Here is a 15,172-nt window from a genome sequence, read left to right as displayed (position 1 = left end):
CCAGGAAGACGTAAACGTTTCGCGCCCCCTACCACAACTCACAGACACCTCTGTAAATAGTAGCATTTGTCTATAAAATTATTATTATTATTATAAGTACACCTCTGCATAACATCGTGTCCTTTCTATTATTCAAGAAATAAGTGTAGATCAACTTAAAGTATAACTTTGTTAACATTGTTTTGCTTGTAACGGAAAAGATTTAAAGTGCATCACTTTGCGGAAAAAAAAAAAAAAAAAGACATCTGAACTAAAGCTATCAAAATTATTGCGTTAACGGGCGGTAATTTTTTTTAATTAATCACATTAAAATATTTGACGCAATTTACGCACATGCCCCGCTCAAACAGATTAAAATGACAGCACAGTGCAATGCCAACTTGTTACTTGTGTTTTTTGGAGTTTTGTCGCCCTCTGCTGGCACTTGGGTGCGACTGATTTTATGGGCTTAAGCACCCATGAGCATTGTGTAATTATTGACATCAATAATGGCGGGGTACTAGTTTATTTTTTGATTGAAAATTTTAAAAAATTTTATTAAAACGAAAACATTAAGAGGGGTTTTAATACAAAATTTCTATAACTTGTACTAAATGTATCTTTTAAGAACTACAAGTCTATCTATCCATGGATCACTTTAACAGAATGTTAATATTGGTAATGCCATCTTGTTGATTTATTGTTATAATAAACAAATACAGTACTTATGTACTGTATGTTGAATGTATATATCTATCTTGTGTCTTATTTTTCCATTCCAACAATAATTTACAGAAAAATATGGCATATTTTATAGATGGTTTGAATTGTGATTAATTAATTTATAAGCTGTAATTAATCGTTTGACAGCCCTAATATATTTATATCTTTAGTTAGAGGTACATCGATTTTCGTCCGGGCAGGTATTTGGAAATTTGACTTATATCTATATTGGCTTTTTTTTTTAAAATCTGTATATAAATGTCGACGGCACCGTTTCGTCATCATTCACCAGACGTCTACTCTCGACTCGTCGCTCACCACAGCTGACATGGCGAAGCTCTTGAACAGGAACCCTTTGCGGCTGTAGCGGTTGGCCTCGAAGATCATGAAGTCTCCGTCGTGACTGACCTCCCCTCCCAGCGACCTGTCAGTCACCAAAAAAAAACGCACTTGTCACCCAGACGTACGCGGACGTGAGCCCTCCCGTGCTTGCGGACCTGATTTTTTCAGCGTCGAAAAGCCTCTGAGCGGGTCTCTTGAACTTCTTCCTCTTGGCATACCAATCTTTCTACAGAAACACATAGAAGCAGATATAAATTACCGAATAAATATATATATATGTGTGTGTGTGTGTGTGGGGGGGGGGGGGGGTGCATTACCAAGCTCATCTTGGCTTTGATGCGGTCCAATTCGATGCGAGGGATCATCTTGAGTGAGATGGTGTTTTGACTGGGCTCCACGTAGTCCACCTGGATAGCCAACAACACCAGAGGCCGTGTTTAAACTCAGCTATCAGTCAGGTTAAGGTCAATATTCCAGCAAAGCTAATGAAGCGAAGGCTAAGCTGAGATACTTGTGTCAGAAAACTTGAAAAATACTTTAAAAATTTTAAAACGTAAAGCTAAACTTTGAGAAAGGAAAGTCTAAGCTAAGCTATTAGTGTCAGAAAACTAAAAAAAATATATTAAAAAAAACTTAAAAACTAAAAGCTAAGATTTAAGAGAGTGTAGCCCAAAGAAAGCTACAGCTAAGCTACTTGTGTCCCAAAAAAAATCTACTTTAAAAACTTAAAAACTAAAAGCTAACATTTAAGAGAGGGAAGCTTAAAGACTTGTGTCAGAAAACAAAAAAATACTTTAAAAACGTAAAAACTAAGCTTTGAGAAAGCTAAATCTAAGCTAAACTATTATTGTCAGCAAACTTAACAAAAATACTTGGAAAAAAAATTAAAAACGAAAAGCTAAGATTTGAGAAAGGGTTAAACCAAACTTTGACAAAGTCTAAGCTAAGCTTTTAGTGTCAGAAAACTAAAAAAATATTTTTAAAAACTTAAAAACTAAAAGCTAAGATTTAAGAGAGCGAAGCTTGAAGAAAGCTAAAGCTAAGCTGAGCTACTTGTGTCAGAAAACAAAAACTTTAAAAACTTTAAACTAAGCTTTGAGAAAGAAAAAGTCTAAGCTAAGTTATTTGTGTCAGAAAACAAACAAACAAAAAAAAACTTGAAAAAAATTAAAAACTAAGATTTGAGATAGTGAAGCTTTAAGAACGCTATGGCTAAGCTAAGCTACTTGTGTCAGAAAAAAGTACTTTAAAAACCTAAAAACTTTTAAGCTTTGAGAAAGCTAAGTCTAAACTAAGCCATTAGTGTCCAAAAACATTAATAGATACTTTAAAAAACGTAAAAACAAAGCTAAGATTGAAGAGAGCGAAGCTTTAAGATAGCTAAGGCTGAGCTAAGCTAACTTAAACACTTTAAAAACCTAAAAATGTAAAGCTAAACTTTGAGAAAGCTAAGTCTAAACTACGATATTAGTGTCAGAAAACTAAAAAAATATTTTTAAAAAACTTAAAAACTAAAAGCTAAGATTCAAGAGAAGATTTAAGAAAGCTAAGGCTAAACTTAGCAACTTGTTTTAAGAAAACAAACACTTTAAATCAGAAAAACTTTAAAGTAAGCTTTGAGAAAGCAAAGTATAAGCTAACGTATTAGTGTCAGAAAACTTTAAAAAAAATATACTTTACAAAACTTGAAAACTAAAAGATTTAAGAGAGCGAAGCTTTAAGAAAGCTAAGGCTAAGCTAAGCTAACTGTTTTCGGAAAACTTTGAAAATTACTTTAAAAACAATAAGCTTTGAGAAAGCAAAGTCTAAGCCAAGCCATTAGTGTCAGAAAACTTAAAAAAAATACTTTAACTAAAAAACTAAAAGCTAAGATTTAAGAGAGTGAAGCTTTAAGAAAGCTAAGGCTAAGCTTAGCTTCTTGTGTCAGGAAACTTAAAAAAATACATCAAAAACTTTGAATAAACATAAACTAAGATAAACATTGAGAAATCTAAGTGTAAGCTAAGCTATTAATGTCAAAAAACAAAAAAACTTAAAAACTAAAAGCTATGATTTAAGAGAGCTAAGCTTTGAGGAAAAAAAAAATCGTACCTGCGCAATGTCGTCTTTGTAGAGGCCTCGCTTGAGCCGGACCCAGGATTTGGGCTTGAGATTGGTGACCTCTTTGACCACCTTGAGGACGTCCGTCATCTCCTTGATGGGCACCATCTGCTGGTTCCACAAGCCCATGCGAAGGTTGCCGATGCCCTCGATGGCGGCTTTCACGTGCGTCTGCTTGTACGACTCCACGTAGATGTAGCCCTTGACGTGATCCGGGGCCACCACCGACTTGATCTGGAGCGGCTGCGCGGACGGAGAAAGGGCCGTCGACTCTCCGATTCTTCCCGATCGTTTGCGAGCGTTCTCACCGTGTCCGTGAACTGATAAGCGATAAACTTCCTCATCAGCGCGATGGCCGTCGCTCTCTCTTCCCCGATCTGAAACGACGGGAAGGCGTGAGCGAACGAGCGCATTTGTTCGTCGGTACGCGCTCGTGTGCAATTCCCACCTTGCACTTGACGGTCCACAAATTGGGATCCCTAAGATGGACAAACAGAGTAAAAGTGTTCAGACGAAGAGTGTTTAGCTGATTGTAGTTGTAGTAGTGCGGTGGTACTTCAAGATGCACACTTCGTTCCGGAGTATTTATGTGTGCATTGATGTATGCATGGATGGATGTATACATGTAAGTACAGATGTACATATGTACAGATGTATGTCTGTATGTACATTCATACATACAGTATATGTGGATGTAAGTATGAATGTATGTACTGTATGTATGAATGAATGTATGTATGTATGATGAACGGATGCGTAGACAGATGGACGGACATGTGTGGACAGATGTACGGATGGACTGGCAGATTTATGGACGGATGTACGGGTGGATGTGTGGACGGATGGATGGACGGATGTGTGGACAGATGTACAGACGGACGGGTGTATGGACGGATGTGCGGACAGATGGATGTGTGGACAGATGTACGGACGGAAGGATGTGTGGACGAATGGACAGACAGATGAACAGATGTGTGTAAGCCCTTTGAGACACCATTTTTGTGATCCAGGGCTATACAAATAAATTGAATTGAATTGAATGTGTAGACGGACGGACGGACGTATGGACAGACGTGTGAACGAATGGATGAACAGATGTACGGATGTGTGGACGGATGTATGTATCAACAGATGTGTTGACGGATGTACAGACGGACAGATGTATGCACAGATGTACTTATGGACGCACGGACAGATGTATGTATGGACGGACGGGCGGACAGATGTATGTATGGACGGACAAATGTATGTATGGACGGATGTATGTATGATTGGATGGATGGACAGATGTTTGTATGGATGGACGGATGTATGTATGGATGGACAGATGGATGTCTGATTGGATGGATGGATAGACAGATGTATGGACGGAAAGATGCATGTCTGATTAGATGTACAGTATGGACGGATGGATGTCTGGACAGATATACAGTAAGGACGACTGGATGTATGGACAGATGTATGGATGGATGGATGGACAGTCGATGGATGGATGGACGAATGGACATTTGGATGGATGGACGGATGTATGATGGATGGATGTATGGACAGATGCATGAATGGACATATGGACAGATGGATGGACAGATATATGGATGGACGGATCTATGGACGGATGGATGGACAGATGTATGATGGACGGATGATGATTTATGCATGTCTGGATGTGCGAATGGATGTATGTATGATGGACGGATGTATGGATGGATGATGAATGTATGGATGTCAATTAAAAAGTTAATTGAGGGGGTGGGGGGTTGACATAATTGTATCATTTTTCACTAAATAGCGGCATATTGTGATATAATAATAAGACCCAAAACGTGGCAAGCGAGCGTTAACGTACTTGACACCAGGAAGTAGCTGCTGCTGGGTGATGTCATCAGAGAGCTCCTCCGACCCTCCAGAGTAGCTACCAACCACAGAAGAAGAAAACATTTTCAACCGCTTGCTAAATTGATTCATTTCAAAAAAGGTTTGGTCAAAATACTCACTGCTCCCCTCCTGAAGACTTGGCGTACTTCCTCATGTAGTATTCACCCAGCGCCTCCTCTCGTGAGTCTCTGCGCATAGCCAAAAAAAGATGTTGACGGGACATGAACTCACTGGCCACCGCTCAATACGACCGTTCTGGGTCTGACCTCCAGAGGTTCTGGAGCCTCCTGGACCCGGAATGATCTTCGTCCAGAACCACGTGGTCGATGTTGGACACTGAAAGCAGATAGGTCGGTGTCACGTTGTCGTCGAGACGACGACGACTAAGCGCCACGCGGGTCTGGAGACTTACCTTCGGCCTCCTCTGCGCAAACAAGCGACCAGACAAACACAGAAAAAATTCAGGATGAATGTGGATGTGGTCCTTTTGTGTCATATTTTTTTTCATTTTGTCAAGTGTGTGTATGACATCCTCACCTTTTTCCATAATGTCTTCAGTTCCTTCCTCCCACTGGTCCTCCTCGTCCTCGTATTCGTCGTCCACATCTGAAGGAGAGAGAAGAAAAATGAAAAAGACGAGTACGGGAAGAGGCAACTTTCAGATTGAGAAGAGAAAGCGAGGCGGTACCGGCTTCGTCCAGGATAAAGCCTCCGTGCCGCGGCTTCTTTCGAGGACGGTCCTCGTCGTCTTCCTCCTCTTCTTCATCGTACTCGTCGTCCAGGTCCTCCCCTTCCTCCTCGGCCACTTTGTCGCTGCCGACCGGGCTGGCCGCTTCCTCCTGGACGTTAATCACGGTTAAGCATTCGGTTGCCGTTGACAGCAATAGAAGTATAAACTGGGAGAGGCTGGCATTGATAGCGACAGACAAATCAGAGTTGTTGTGAAAATAGAACACTGAAACGAAGGAAATATATTTCAAAAATTCACATTGACCCCAATAGGCGTCCAATCCATTTGGACGTCTATCGCCGTCAATGGGGCTGAAGCATGATGATTTCAATGCCATTCTTCACAGTTCATATAGATTTGACGGCTATTAGCGACATAAGCTGCTATTAGCAAATATGCTCGTTTTTATTTTTAATTTTGCTTTAAAATAAAAAAATATTTTTCTATTTTTTACTTTTATTTTTGAAAAAGCATTTTTAATGAAAAAAAAAAAAAAATAAAAATAGGTAAAAACAAAAAGGCAAATAGAAAAACTTATTAAAACTTATTTTTTACTTTCTATTTAAAAATACAACTCATTTTTAAACATAAAACAGAAAAGATTTTAAAAAATGAATTTGATAAAAACAAAGTTAAGTATTTTATTAAAAAAACATATATAAATATAAACAATAAAAAAATATTTACAAATAAATCAAAAACACTTTTGTTCCAAAATAAAACTCATGTAATTAAAAAAAAAAGCCATTTCTTTATTTAAAATCAACAAGAAAAATATTCGTAAAACAAAAAGGCAAATAAAACTTCAGATTTAAAAATTTCTATTTAGAAAAAAAAAAAAAAAAATGCAAATCTTTAAAAATTTAAAAAAAAAAAACAAGAAAAAACATTTTTAAAATGTAACTGAAGGCAAATATTTGTTTTATTTAAAAAAATGTATATATACAGTACTGTGCGAATGTTTTAGGCAGGACACCTGCCTAAAACGTTTGCACAGTACTGTATGTTTTTATTATATTATGTATATACAGGGTATACTGTATGTATATATTTCCCCAAGTGGAAGCTTCCATGATCTAATAAATTTAATAATTAAAAATATATATATACAGTACTGTGCAAACGTTTTAGGCAGGTGTCCTGCCTAAAACTTTTGCACAGTACTGTATGCATAAATTTAAAAAATAAATATAAATGAATAAAAAAAATTATTTTGCTTCATAATAAAAATACTTTCAGGCATGAAAATGGGTCAGGGGTTAAAAAGGTGAGAAAGGTGTGGAGGAAATATGTTCCGGCGTTCTGCCAAAATGTCCGCCGTCGGCAAAACGTCCTACATGTGGCGAATTTGACCATTTTAATTTTTCACATAAGGCTTAATATTCGAGTTAACGGGGGTTTAATTAGTTGAAGGAGTTGATTTCAACCACGATTGACTCGCGCTAGCTTAGCCACTCCGGAGCCCTGAAACTAACAAATAACTGTCAAACTGCACAGAATGTGTTCAAATCATTTCCAACGACAAATTAAACCCCGGCTAACTCAAAGATTAAGCCTAATGTAAAAAATTCTGAACTTTCCCTTTAAAATAAAGACCATTGAATATGGCCCTTAAAATGTTGTCTATAAAAGTTTTAGAGCAATAAAACAAACAACACAAATGAATAAAATGAACAGGAATCCTTCAAAGTATTTCATAATGGGTCCAAATTATTTTTCGAACAGATCATGTGACTATAGAACCTTAGAGACAGCCGTTTGCATTGCTTAGCCAAAACTACAGCTGAGGAGGCAAGATGGATATTTAGAATTTCTTTAAACCTAAGCTTTCAAAACCCTCAACAACAACTGAGCTTGAACCGAGGATTGAGCACGAGCAGTATCAAAAAGTCCTGGCTGTCCTGTTACCTGTTGTGCTGTAATTCCAAGTGGTGCTTGAATTGGATGCTTATAGCGGTGGACAGTCTTTTTGAGCCAGTGCAAAGTTTGCAGCACACGGAGATATTTTTGTTATCTTTACTGGACAAAAATGTGAAGTAATGGCTGTGTTTCCAGTGTGCAAATGCAGCCGTTTGTAGTATATCTCCTGCCTATTTCATTGCATCCTGGCGAGGTAGCAAGGCTATGTTGTTTTGGCCGCAAACTCCCAGCGCTCACGCATCATGGTAATACACGTGACCCTTTTTGTTCCATCCCCGATTAAAAAATGTGACATGTGATGTCACTCCCATGACTACAGTATTCTTCATTCTACACACATTATGGGGCAATAACAAAATAGTAACGCACAGGCATCAAGGAAAGTAATTTTACTCAGATTACTGATTTAGAAAAATGAACGCGTTAGATTGTCCTTTACTGAAAGAAAGTAATCAGATTAGTTACGCATTACGATGCCGCGTTATTGACAACACTGCTTTTATATTACCGTTAAATACACAAGCTTGACGCTACCTTAACGGGAGCTATTTTTTCACCGGAAGCTCCGGCAGTGTTCAACGCAAGCTGCAACGAACGGCAGTAACTTTGTCATACCACAAAATATGAAAACGAAAACCATTACTCACTAAATTCAATATGCTGGCAAATGCATTCATCTAAAAACAATTAGGAGTGATACTTTACCTCCTCCAGCGAATGTGAATTTGTGCTTAGTACAAGATCATCTGTCGCAATTAGCGATCTTTGACGCTCTTTTTTTTTTTCCTCCCCGCATACAAACTTGTTTCTCTCTCAGCGGCTGTGATTAACCTCAATGAAGTTGCTGTCCTAGCTAAGCCTTGCCTATCATTCGTCTTTGTAAGTTTTTAGTAACTTTGTGTATTGAATTTGAAAGGAAAATGTGTGTTTTGTTTTTGACGAACTTTTTCATGAAGCTAAACTGTTGAAGCTACTCACATGTGGAAAAATACGAGTGTACAACGTTTTAAATGTATTCATTTGGTATATTTCAGTTACCACGATTTGAGAGATCAATAAATTGAAGAATTTACGCGTTGCGTTTGGAGTGCTTGTTTTTGGGTTTGCTGGAATAGCGTCACTAACACACGCAGCATCAAACGGGAAGGGGTAAGCGCTGCCGCGCCAAGCTAATTCTGGCTGCATTTTCGACACATGAAAAATAACGAATACTTACTACTGTATGACGGAAAATTTGAGTGGTTTTGTAACCGCGACGTTTTCATAGCATGGTAATCCGTGAAGGTAACTGGCACATGCCTACAAACAACCCCCCCCCTAAATTTTTTCTCCTCGGATCTACACGATTCACGTAGGTCATCCTTTTTAACTTCAAAACGGCGAATTTCGCCGAAAGGTGAGAGATTTTCATGCCTGTACTTTTATCTAATTTTAAAAAATGCATTTTTTAAACCTGCCATTTTTAAATTCCATTTAAAAAAAAAAAAAAAAGCTGATTTTTAATATAAAAAAAAAACAAGAAAAAAGATCTTTTAAAAATTTGATAAAATCAAAAAGGCAAATAAAAACTCATTTAAAATGATTTTCTAATTAGTACATACTGAAAAAATGCACATTTTGAATTATATTACAAAAAAGAAAACATTTCAAAACTATATTTGATAAAAACCAAAAAACAGCAAACAGAAAAAGTCGTGTGTAAGGGCTTTTAGTTTTTATTTTATTCAAAAATGCACATTTTTAATTAACAGAAAAAAACAACAAAAATCATTTTAAAATATTTGATAAAACGAAAAATAAAAAGGCAAATGAAAAAACTCATTTGAAATGATTTTTAATGAATGTACTGAAAAATGCATTTTCAAAAAAAAAAAAAAAAAAAAAAAAACATTAAAAAATATATTTGTGAAAAACAAAGAAAAAAGGCAAATAGAAAAACTTGATTTTTAAATGTCCACTTTTAAAAATGTGCATTTCTTTTTACATTTAAAGCATTTGAAAAATGTGACAAAAAAAGCAAATAAAAAACTCATTTTAAATAACTTTTTAATGTCCATTTTTTTGGAAAAATTTGCATTTTTAAGAAAAAAAAAAAAACAAGGGGAAATACATTTTAAAAATGTATTTGATAAAAACGAACAAAAAAGCAAATAAAAAAACTGGCTTGAAATGATATTTACATTTCTAAATACTAAAAAGAAATGTATGTTTGATAAAAACAAACAAAAAGGCACACGGAAAAAAGAATTTGAAATGATTTAATTTCTATTTTAAAAATGCAAATTTTTTACCTTAAAAAACATTACAAATGTATTTTATAAAAACAAACAAGGCATATAGACAGTTGCTTGTAACAAATTAGAATATTTTAAATATTAATAACGTGATTTATGTATGAAATAATTGAATAATCACAACAATGGCTTACTCAACAAGCAAATTAATAGTTTGTTGCAAACCTAAACTACAATTAAAACTAAATATAAAAATATCAAAATGATAACCCGAATATTATGGATTTAAAGGATTTTGTTTCTATGAGTGCCCGTGGACACAAAAATCAAAATATCTATAGCAGTTGTGTTTATGCAATGTATTTCAATGAATATTACACCTTATATAATCTTTCCACACACGTTAAGCGGATATTTGATACTTTCATAACACTGACTTTTAAGCGCATGTATTGTTATTGTGTTGATGTTAGCACTGTACGGAAGCTACCTCGTTCTCGTCCACTTCTTCGGCCTCTCCGTCACTGCTTCGCTCACTCTGGTTATCAGAAAAGTCGCTGTCGTCGCTGTCCGACATCTTTTATTAACTGCAGCAGCCTAAACTAAAGCAACAAAAGAGCCAACTTTGCTTCGTAGTTTTAACTGAGCGCAATTTCGCTAAAGCTAAGCTAATAGCCAGCAAGCTAGGCCGAGCGGGGCTCACTTGTCGACTTTTTGGCGCCAAGTGAACCTTATAGAGTGCGTCAAAATGGCGAAGCGCTTTCAAACCCGATGAATGTTATTCGCTCTCTCGAGCTGACGTTTAAAAATGTGTTTTTCTTGTTAAGAAAATGGCCAAATAGCCACCGCTTGTTTTGCAGTCGTCGTCTTTCGCAGGATTTCCGGGGATATGGTAAGTCTCGCGAGAGTTTGGTTTCTTTGACACTGCCTCTTACTGGTTAAGCACATAAAGTGAAATGAGAGCGCGAAAAGAAACTGAGGTCTCACTTTGACGACGAAAGTGGACGTCAATGCTGCCTTCACGTGCCCTGGGAAAGATGAACCTTACCTAATTGGAAATTACGAGCGCGTCCTGTTCATGTGCTTGGTAAAAAAATACACACCAGACACGGACTTCATTTTGTTTTGTTGCGTGGGCAAAACTGTTCATTCTCAAAAAGAGGCGGATGCATTTAAAATGCAAATGGTAAATTTATGTTTAGGGATTTTAATAACACTTGTGTTATGTTGTACTACGTGGCATCAAAAACGATGGGAAAATTGATAATTAAGCTTCTACACTTCCTGTTCATCATGGGTCACTTCCTGTTTATATGAGGAGACTTTGGGGTCACTTCCAGGTGATTTGGGGGCATTTCGGGTTCACTTCCTGTACTAATTGGCGCACTTCCTGTTGATTTTGAGACGTTAGGGTCACTTCCTGTTGATTTGAGACATTTCAGGGTGACTTCTTGTTGGTCTTGTGGCATTTCCTGTTTACATTGGGTCACTTCCTGTAATTATGTGGGGCTTTCGGGTTCACTTCCTGTTCATATTGGATCACTTTCTGTTCATTTACGGGCATTACGGGATCACTTCCTGTTGATTTGGGGGCATTTCGGGGTCGCTTCCCATAGATGTCGGGTCATTTCCTGTTGATTTGGGGGCATTTCAGGGTCAGTTCCTGTTCATGTTGGGTCACTTTCTGTTCATTTGGGGGCATTACGGGATCACTTCCTGTTCACATTAGGTCACTTCCTGTGTATTTGGGGGCATTTAAGAGTCGTTTCCTGTTCAATTTGGGTTACTTCCTGTTAATAAGGGGGGATTTCGGATTCACTTCCTGTTGATTTTGAGCCATTCCAGGGTTTCGCGGGCACTTCCTGTTGATTTAGGGATCACTTCCTGTTCAAATTGGGTCACTTATCATTGATTCAGGGGCATTTGGGCTCACTTCCTGTTGGTCTGGGGGCTTTCCAGAGTCACTTCCTGTAGATATCAGGTCATTTCCTCTTGATTTTGGGGCATTTCAGGGTCACTTCCTGTTGATATGGAGGCATTTTGGGTCACTTCCATTTCATAATGGGTCACTTCCTGTTGATTTGGGGGCATTTTGGGTTCTTTCTGTTCCTATTGGGTTACTTCCTGTTCATATTGGGTCACTTCCCATTGATTTGGGGGCATTTCGGGGTCACTTGCTGTTGAGTTCGAGGCATTCCAGAGTCATTTCATGTAGACATGGGGGCATTTCAGGGTCACTTCCTGGTTTTTGGGGGGCATTCCAAGGTCACATATCAGGTCACTTCCTGTTGATTTTGGGGCATTTCAGGCTCACTTCTTGTTGATTTGGGGGCCTTTTGGGTCACTTCCTGTTCATATTGGGTCACTTCCTGTAGATTACAGGTCATTTTCCTGTTGATATTGGAGCATTCCAGGCTCACTTCCTGTTTACATTGGGCCACTTCCTGTAATTATGTGGGGACTTCGGGTTCACTTCCCATTTATTTTGAGGCATTCCAGGGTAACTTCCTGAAGATATCGGGTCACTTCCTGTTGATTAGGGGTTCTTTTTGTTCATATTGGATCACTTCCTGTTGATTTTGGGGCATTCCAGGATCACTTTCTGTTTACATTGGGCCACTTCCTGTAATTATGTGGCGACTTCGGGTTCACTTCCCATTTATTTTGAGGCATTCCAGGGTTAACTTCCTGAAGATATCGGGTCACTTCCTGTTGATTAGGGGTTCTTTCTGTTCATATTGGATCACTTCCTGTTGATTTTGGGACATTTCAGGGTCACTTCCTGTTCGTATTGGGTCACTTTCTGTTCATTTTGGGGCATTACGGGATCACTTCCTGTTCACATTAGGTCACTTCCTGTTGATTTGGATGCATTCCAGGATCACTTCCTGTTGAGTTTGAGGCATTTCAGGGTCACTTCCTGTTGACTTGGGGGCATTTCAGGGTCACTTTCTGTAGATATCAGGTCATTTCCTGTTGACTTTGGGGCATTTCAGGCTCACTTCCTGTTGGTTTAGGGAGATTTGGGGTCACTTCCTGTTCATATTGGATCACTTCCTGATGATTTTAGGACATTTCAGGGTCACTCCCTGTTCACGTTAGGTCACGTCTTGTTGATTTGGAGGCATTCCGGGGTCACTTCCTGTTGATTTTGGGGCATTTCAGGGTCACTTCCTGTTGATTTGGGGGCATTTAGGGGTCATCAGGTCATTTCCTGTTGATTTTGGGGCATTTCAGGGTCACTTCCTGTTGATTTGGGGGCATTTCAGGGTCACTTCCTGTAGAAATCAGGTCATTTCCTGTTGATTTTGGGGCATTTCAGGCTCACTTCCTGATGATTTGGGGGCATTTTGGGTCACTTCCTGTTCATATTGGGTCACTTCCTGTTGATGTGGGGGGAATTTGAAATTCTTTGTTCATTTTGGGTCACTTCCTCTTCGTATTAGGTCACTTCCGGTTGATTTGGGGGCATTTCGGGCATTTACCGACTTCCCGTCGATATCCGGCCACTAAAGAAAGCTTTTGTGCCATTGAAATGACGAAAAGAGCCATTTCCATTTACATTGACGTCTCATATAAGGAACATTTCTTGTCAACAGAGTAAAACATCTTTCATTTAGGATCTTTGTCAGGCTGTGACGTCAAACATCGCGCTGTCTCCTGCGCGAACTCTCGTTCGAATCGCCTTTTTCCCCCACCCCGGACTTTTCTCTGTTTTTTTAAACTCCCAAACAGCTCCGGAGATGAACAGCGTGGGGGAAGCTTGCACGGAACTGAAACGGGAGTACGACCAATGTTTCAACCGATGGTTCGCCGACAAGTTCCTAAAAGGAGAGCGCGGCGCCGAGCCGTGCGAGGACAGCTTCCGGCTGTACCAGCGTTGCGTGCAGAAGGCCATCAAGGACAAGGACATCCCGGTGGACGGCCTGGACTTCATGGGTCCCAACAAGGACAAGCCCGAGAGCTGAAAAACACCAAAAAATGACTAGAAAATCCGGCAACAACAACAGTGCGCCATGAGGCCAACTGAGCATGCGCACTGGATGATGACACGTTTGTTATCGTGTCTATGAAAACTGCAAATCAGCATTTACATGAGATTTTTTGTTCACGCACCGATTATTGTCTATACATTCAATCGGTACGATATTTGCCATGTCGCAAATACCATTTCGTTACCGAAGCCTTTTTGTTGGGGAATAAAAGAATTGTCAATGAACGGACGTCGAGCGCTGTCAATGGCAGGTAAACTAGAGCTAACAGGATTGATTAGCAAACGACTTAAGCTACTTTGATAATCAATAAAACTGTTTGAGGATTAACCAACTTCTGAATTGTCCAAATTATTTTTTTCACTCAATAAGTTATTTCAATTTTAGTTTCCCTTTCAAAGAAAAAAAAGTGCCAAACAGTAAAAAGCACTGTTAAATTTGGTTCAAAATGGAAAAAAAAAACAAAAAAAAAAACAGCTGATTTCTGGACGAAAAAATTTACATAAATGTTACTGTAGCATGCTGTAATATATATGGCGGAAAACACAGACAAGACTGAAAAAGCAGTTTCTGCCCTTGCACTCCTCTTTAAAATAAACTATTTTAAGCCAAAAGAACTGTTGTGTTTGATAAAACAATATGTCTATATGCTGCCATACGCATTATGCCTCCAAACTATTTTTAATCTCAGTTTTACCCTGGAAACCCCAGTTTACAGACGTCGCACAACCGCTTGTTTCAACTAAGCCATAAAAACAAGGTTATTTATTATTCAAAATGTGTGTCATTTTTAGCTTAGAATCATTCATCGATGTCTAATATTTCATTTAAAGGAAAAAAACTTTTTTTAAATTACTTGCATATTTTGAACTTTTAAGCAAATTACATCACAATGGAAAAAATTGGCGTCTGTAAATAAGTCACAGATATCGTCTACCTCATAACTATCCCGTCACTGTATTTTTTTCATTACTGTCACTTTTTTCCCGATATTTTAGATGATAATTGATCCAAACAAAGAAAAATTGGGGGGAAAAAAAAGTTTAAAAGGGTAAATATAGGAAAAATCTCGACCACTCCTTGATGTCTGCGATTTCTACATCGCGACCCTTGTTATATGACCATGTTTCACCCATAAAATCCCCCAAAAATCCGGCTCTGGCCATTCTTAGCTGTGTCTTGATACTCGGTGATACATGCTACATGTAGTTTTGCATCGAAAAGAGCGATAATATCTTATTAAAATCATGGCGTCTTTAATCGTGCTCTCGCGTGCT

At 38.3% G+C, this 15,172-nt stretch overlaps 2 protein-coding genes across 4 annotated transcripts in view; one reads left to right on the top strand and one right to left on the bottom strand.

Moving 5' to 3' along the window:
• supt5h (SPT5 homolog, DSIF elongation factor subunit) overlaps nucleotides 1-13,102 on the bottom strand; it is a 29,489-nt gene extending 16,387 nt beyond the window's left edge. Inside the window, exons 1-14 of one of the 3 annotated variants that reach the window (XM_057839305.1) lie at nucleotides 10,607-13,102; nucleotides 10,394-10,505; nucleotides 5,708-5,858; nucleotides 5,557-5,625; nucleotides 5,432-5,443; nucleotides 5,286-5,355; nucleotides 5,139-5,207; nucleotides 4,991-5,056; nucleotides 3,593-3,623; nucleotides 3,453-3,521; nucleotides 3,136-3,387; nucleotides 1,362-1,451; nucleotides 1,200-1,270; nucleotides 1,021-1,126 (exon numbers count right to left, since the gene is read on the bottom strand). In XM_057839305.1, the coding sequence (XP_057695288.1) occupies nucleotides 1,021-1,126; nucleotides 1,200-1,270; nucleotides 1,362-1,451; nucleotides 3,136-3,387; nucleotides 3,453-3,521; nucleotides 3,593-3,623; nucleotides 4,991-5,056; nucleotides 5,139-5,207; nucleotides 5,286-5,355; nucleotides 5,432-5,443; nucleotides 5,557-5,625; nucleotides 5,708-5,858; nucleotides 10,394-10,480 (1,143 nt within the window). In that variant the 5' untranslated portion in view covers nucleotides 10,481-10,505; nucleotides 10,607-13,102. Of the gene's footprint in view, nucleotides 1-1,020; nucleotides 1,127-1,199; nucleotides 1,271-1,361; nucleotides 1,452-3,135; nucleotides 3,388-3,452; nucleotides 3,522-3,592; nucleotides 3,624-4,990; nucleotides 5,057-5,138; nucleotides 5,208-5,285; nucleotides 5,356-5,431; nucleotides 5,444-5,556; nucleotides 5,626-5,707; nucleotides 5,859-10,393 lie in introns of all 3 variants that reach the window. The other 2 variants (XM_057839304.1, XM_057839306.1) reach the window with 2 other exon arrangements.
• Nucleotides 13,103-13,472: 370 nt separating this feature from the next.
• Nucleotides 13,473-15,169, top strand: triap1 (TP53 regulated inhibitor of apoptosis 1). Its single transcript, XM_057839307.1, has one exon. It carries the CDS (start codon nucleotides 13,647-13,649, stop codon nucleotides 13,869-13,871), a length of 225 nt encoding a protein of 74 aa, XP_057695290.1. The 5' UTR covers nucleotides 13,473-13,646; the 3' UTR covers nucleotides 13,872-15,169.
• The last annotated feature ends 3 nt before the right edge of the window (nucleotides 15,170-15,172 follow it).

This window comes from Corythoichthys intestinalis, chromosome 6 (assembly GCF_030265065.1).
Source record: "Corythoichthys intestinalis isolate RoL2023-P3 chromosome 6, ASM3026506v1, whole genome shotgun sequence".
Taxonomy (NCBI): domain Eukaryota; kingdom Metazoa; phylum Chordata; class Actinopteri; order Syngnathiformes; family Syngnathidae; genus Corythoichthys; species Corythoichthys intestinalis.
Note: the sequence above shows the minus strand (reverse complement) of the source record. Positions and strands in the feature narration are given on the sequence as shown.

What these genes read in the sequence shown, in the direction of transcription:
- triap1 (XM_057839307.1), top strand. Translation starts at nt 13,647, where the DNA reads ATGAACAGCGTGGGGGAAGCTTGCACGGAACTGAAACGGGAGTACGAC.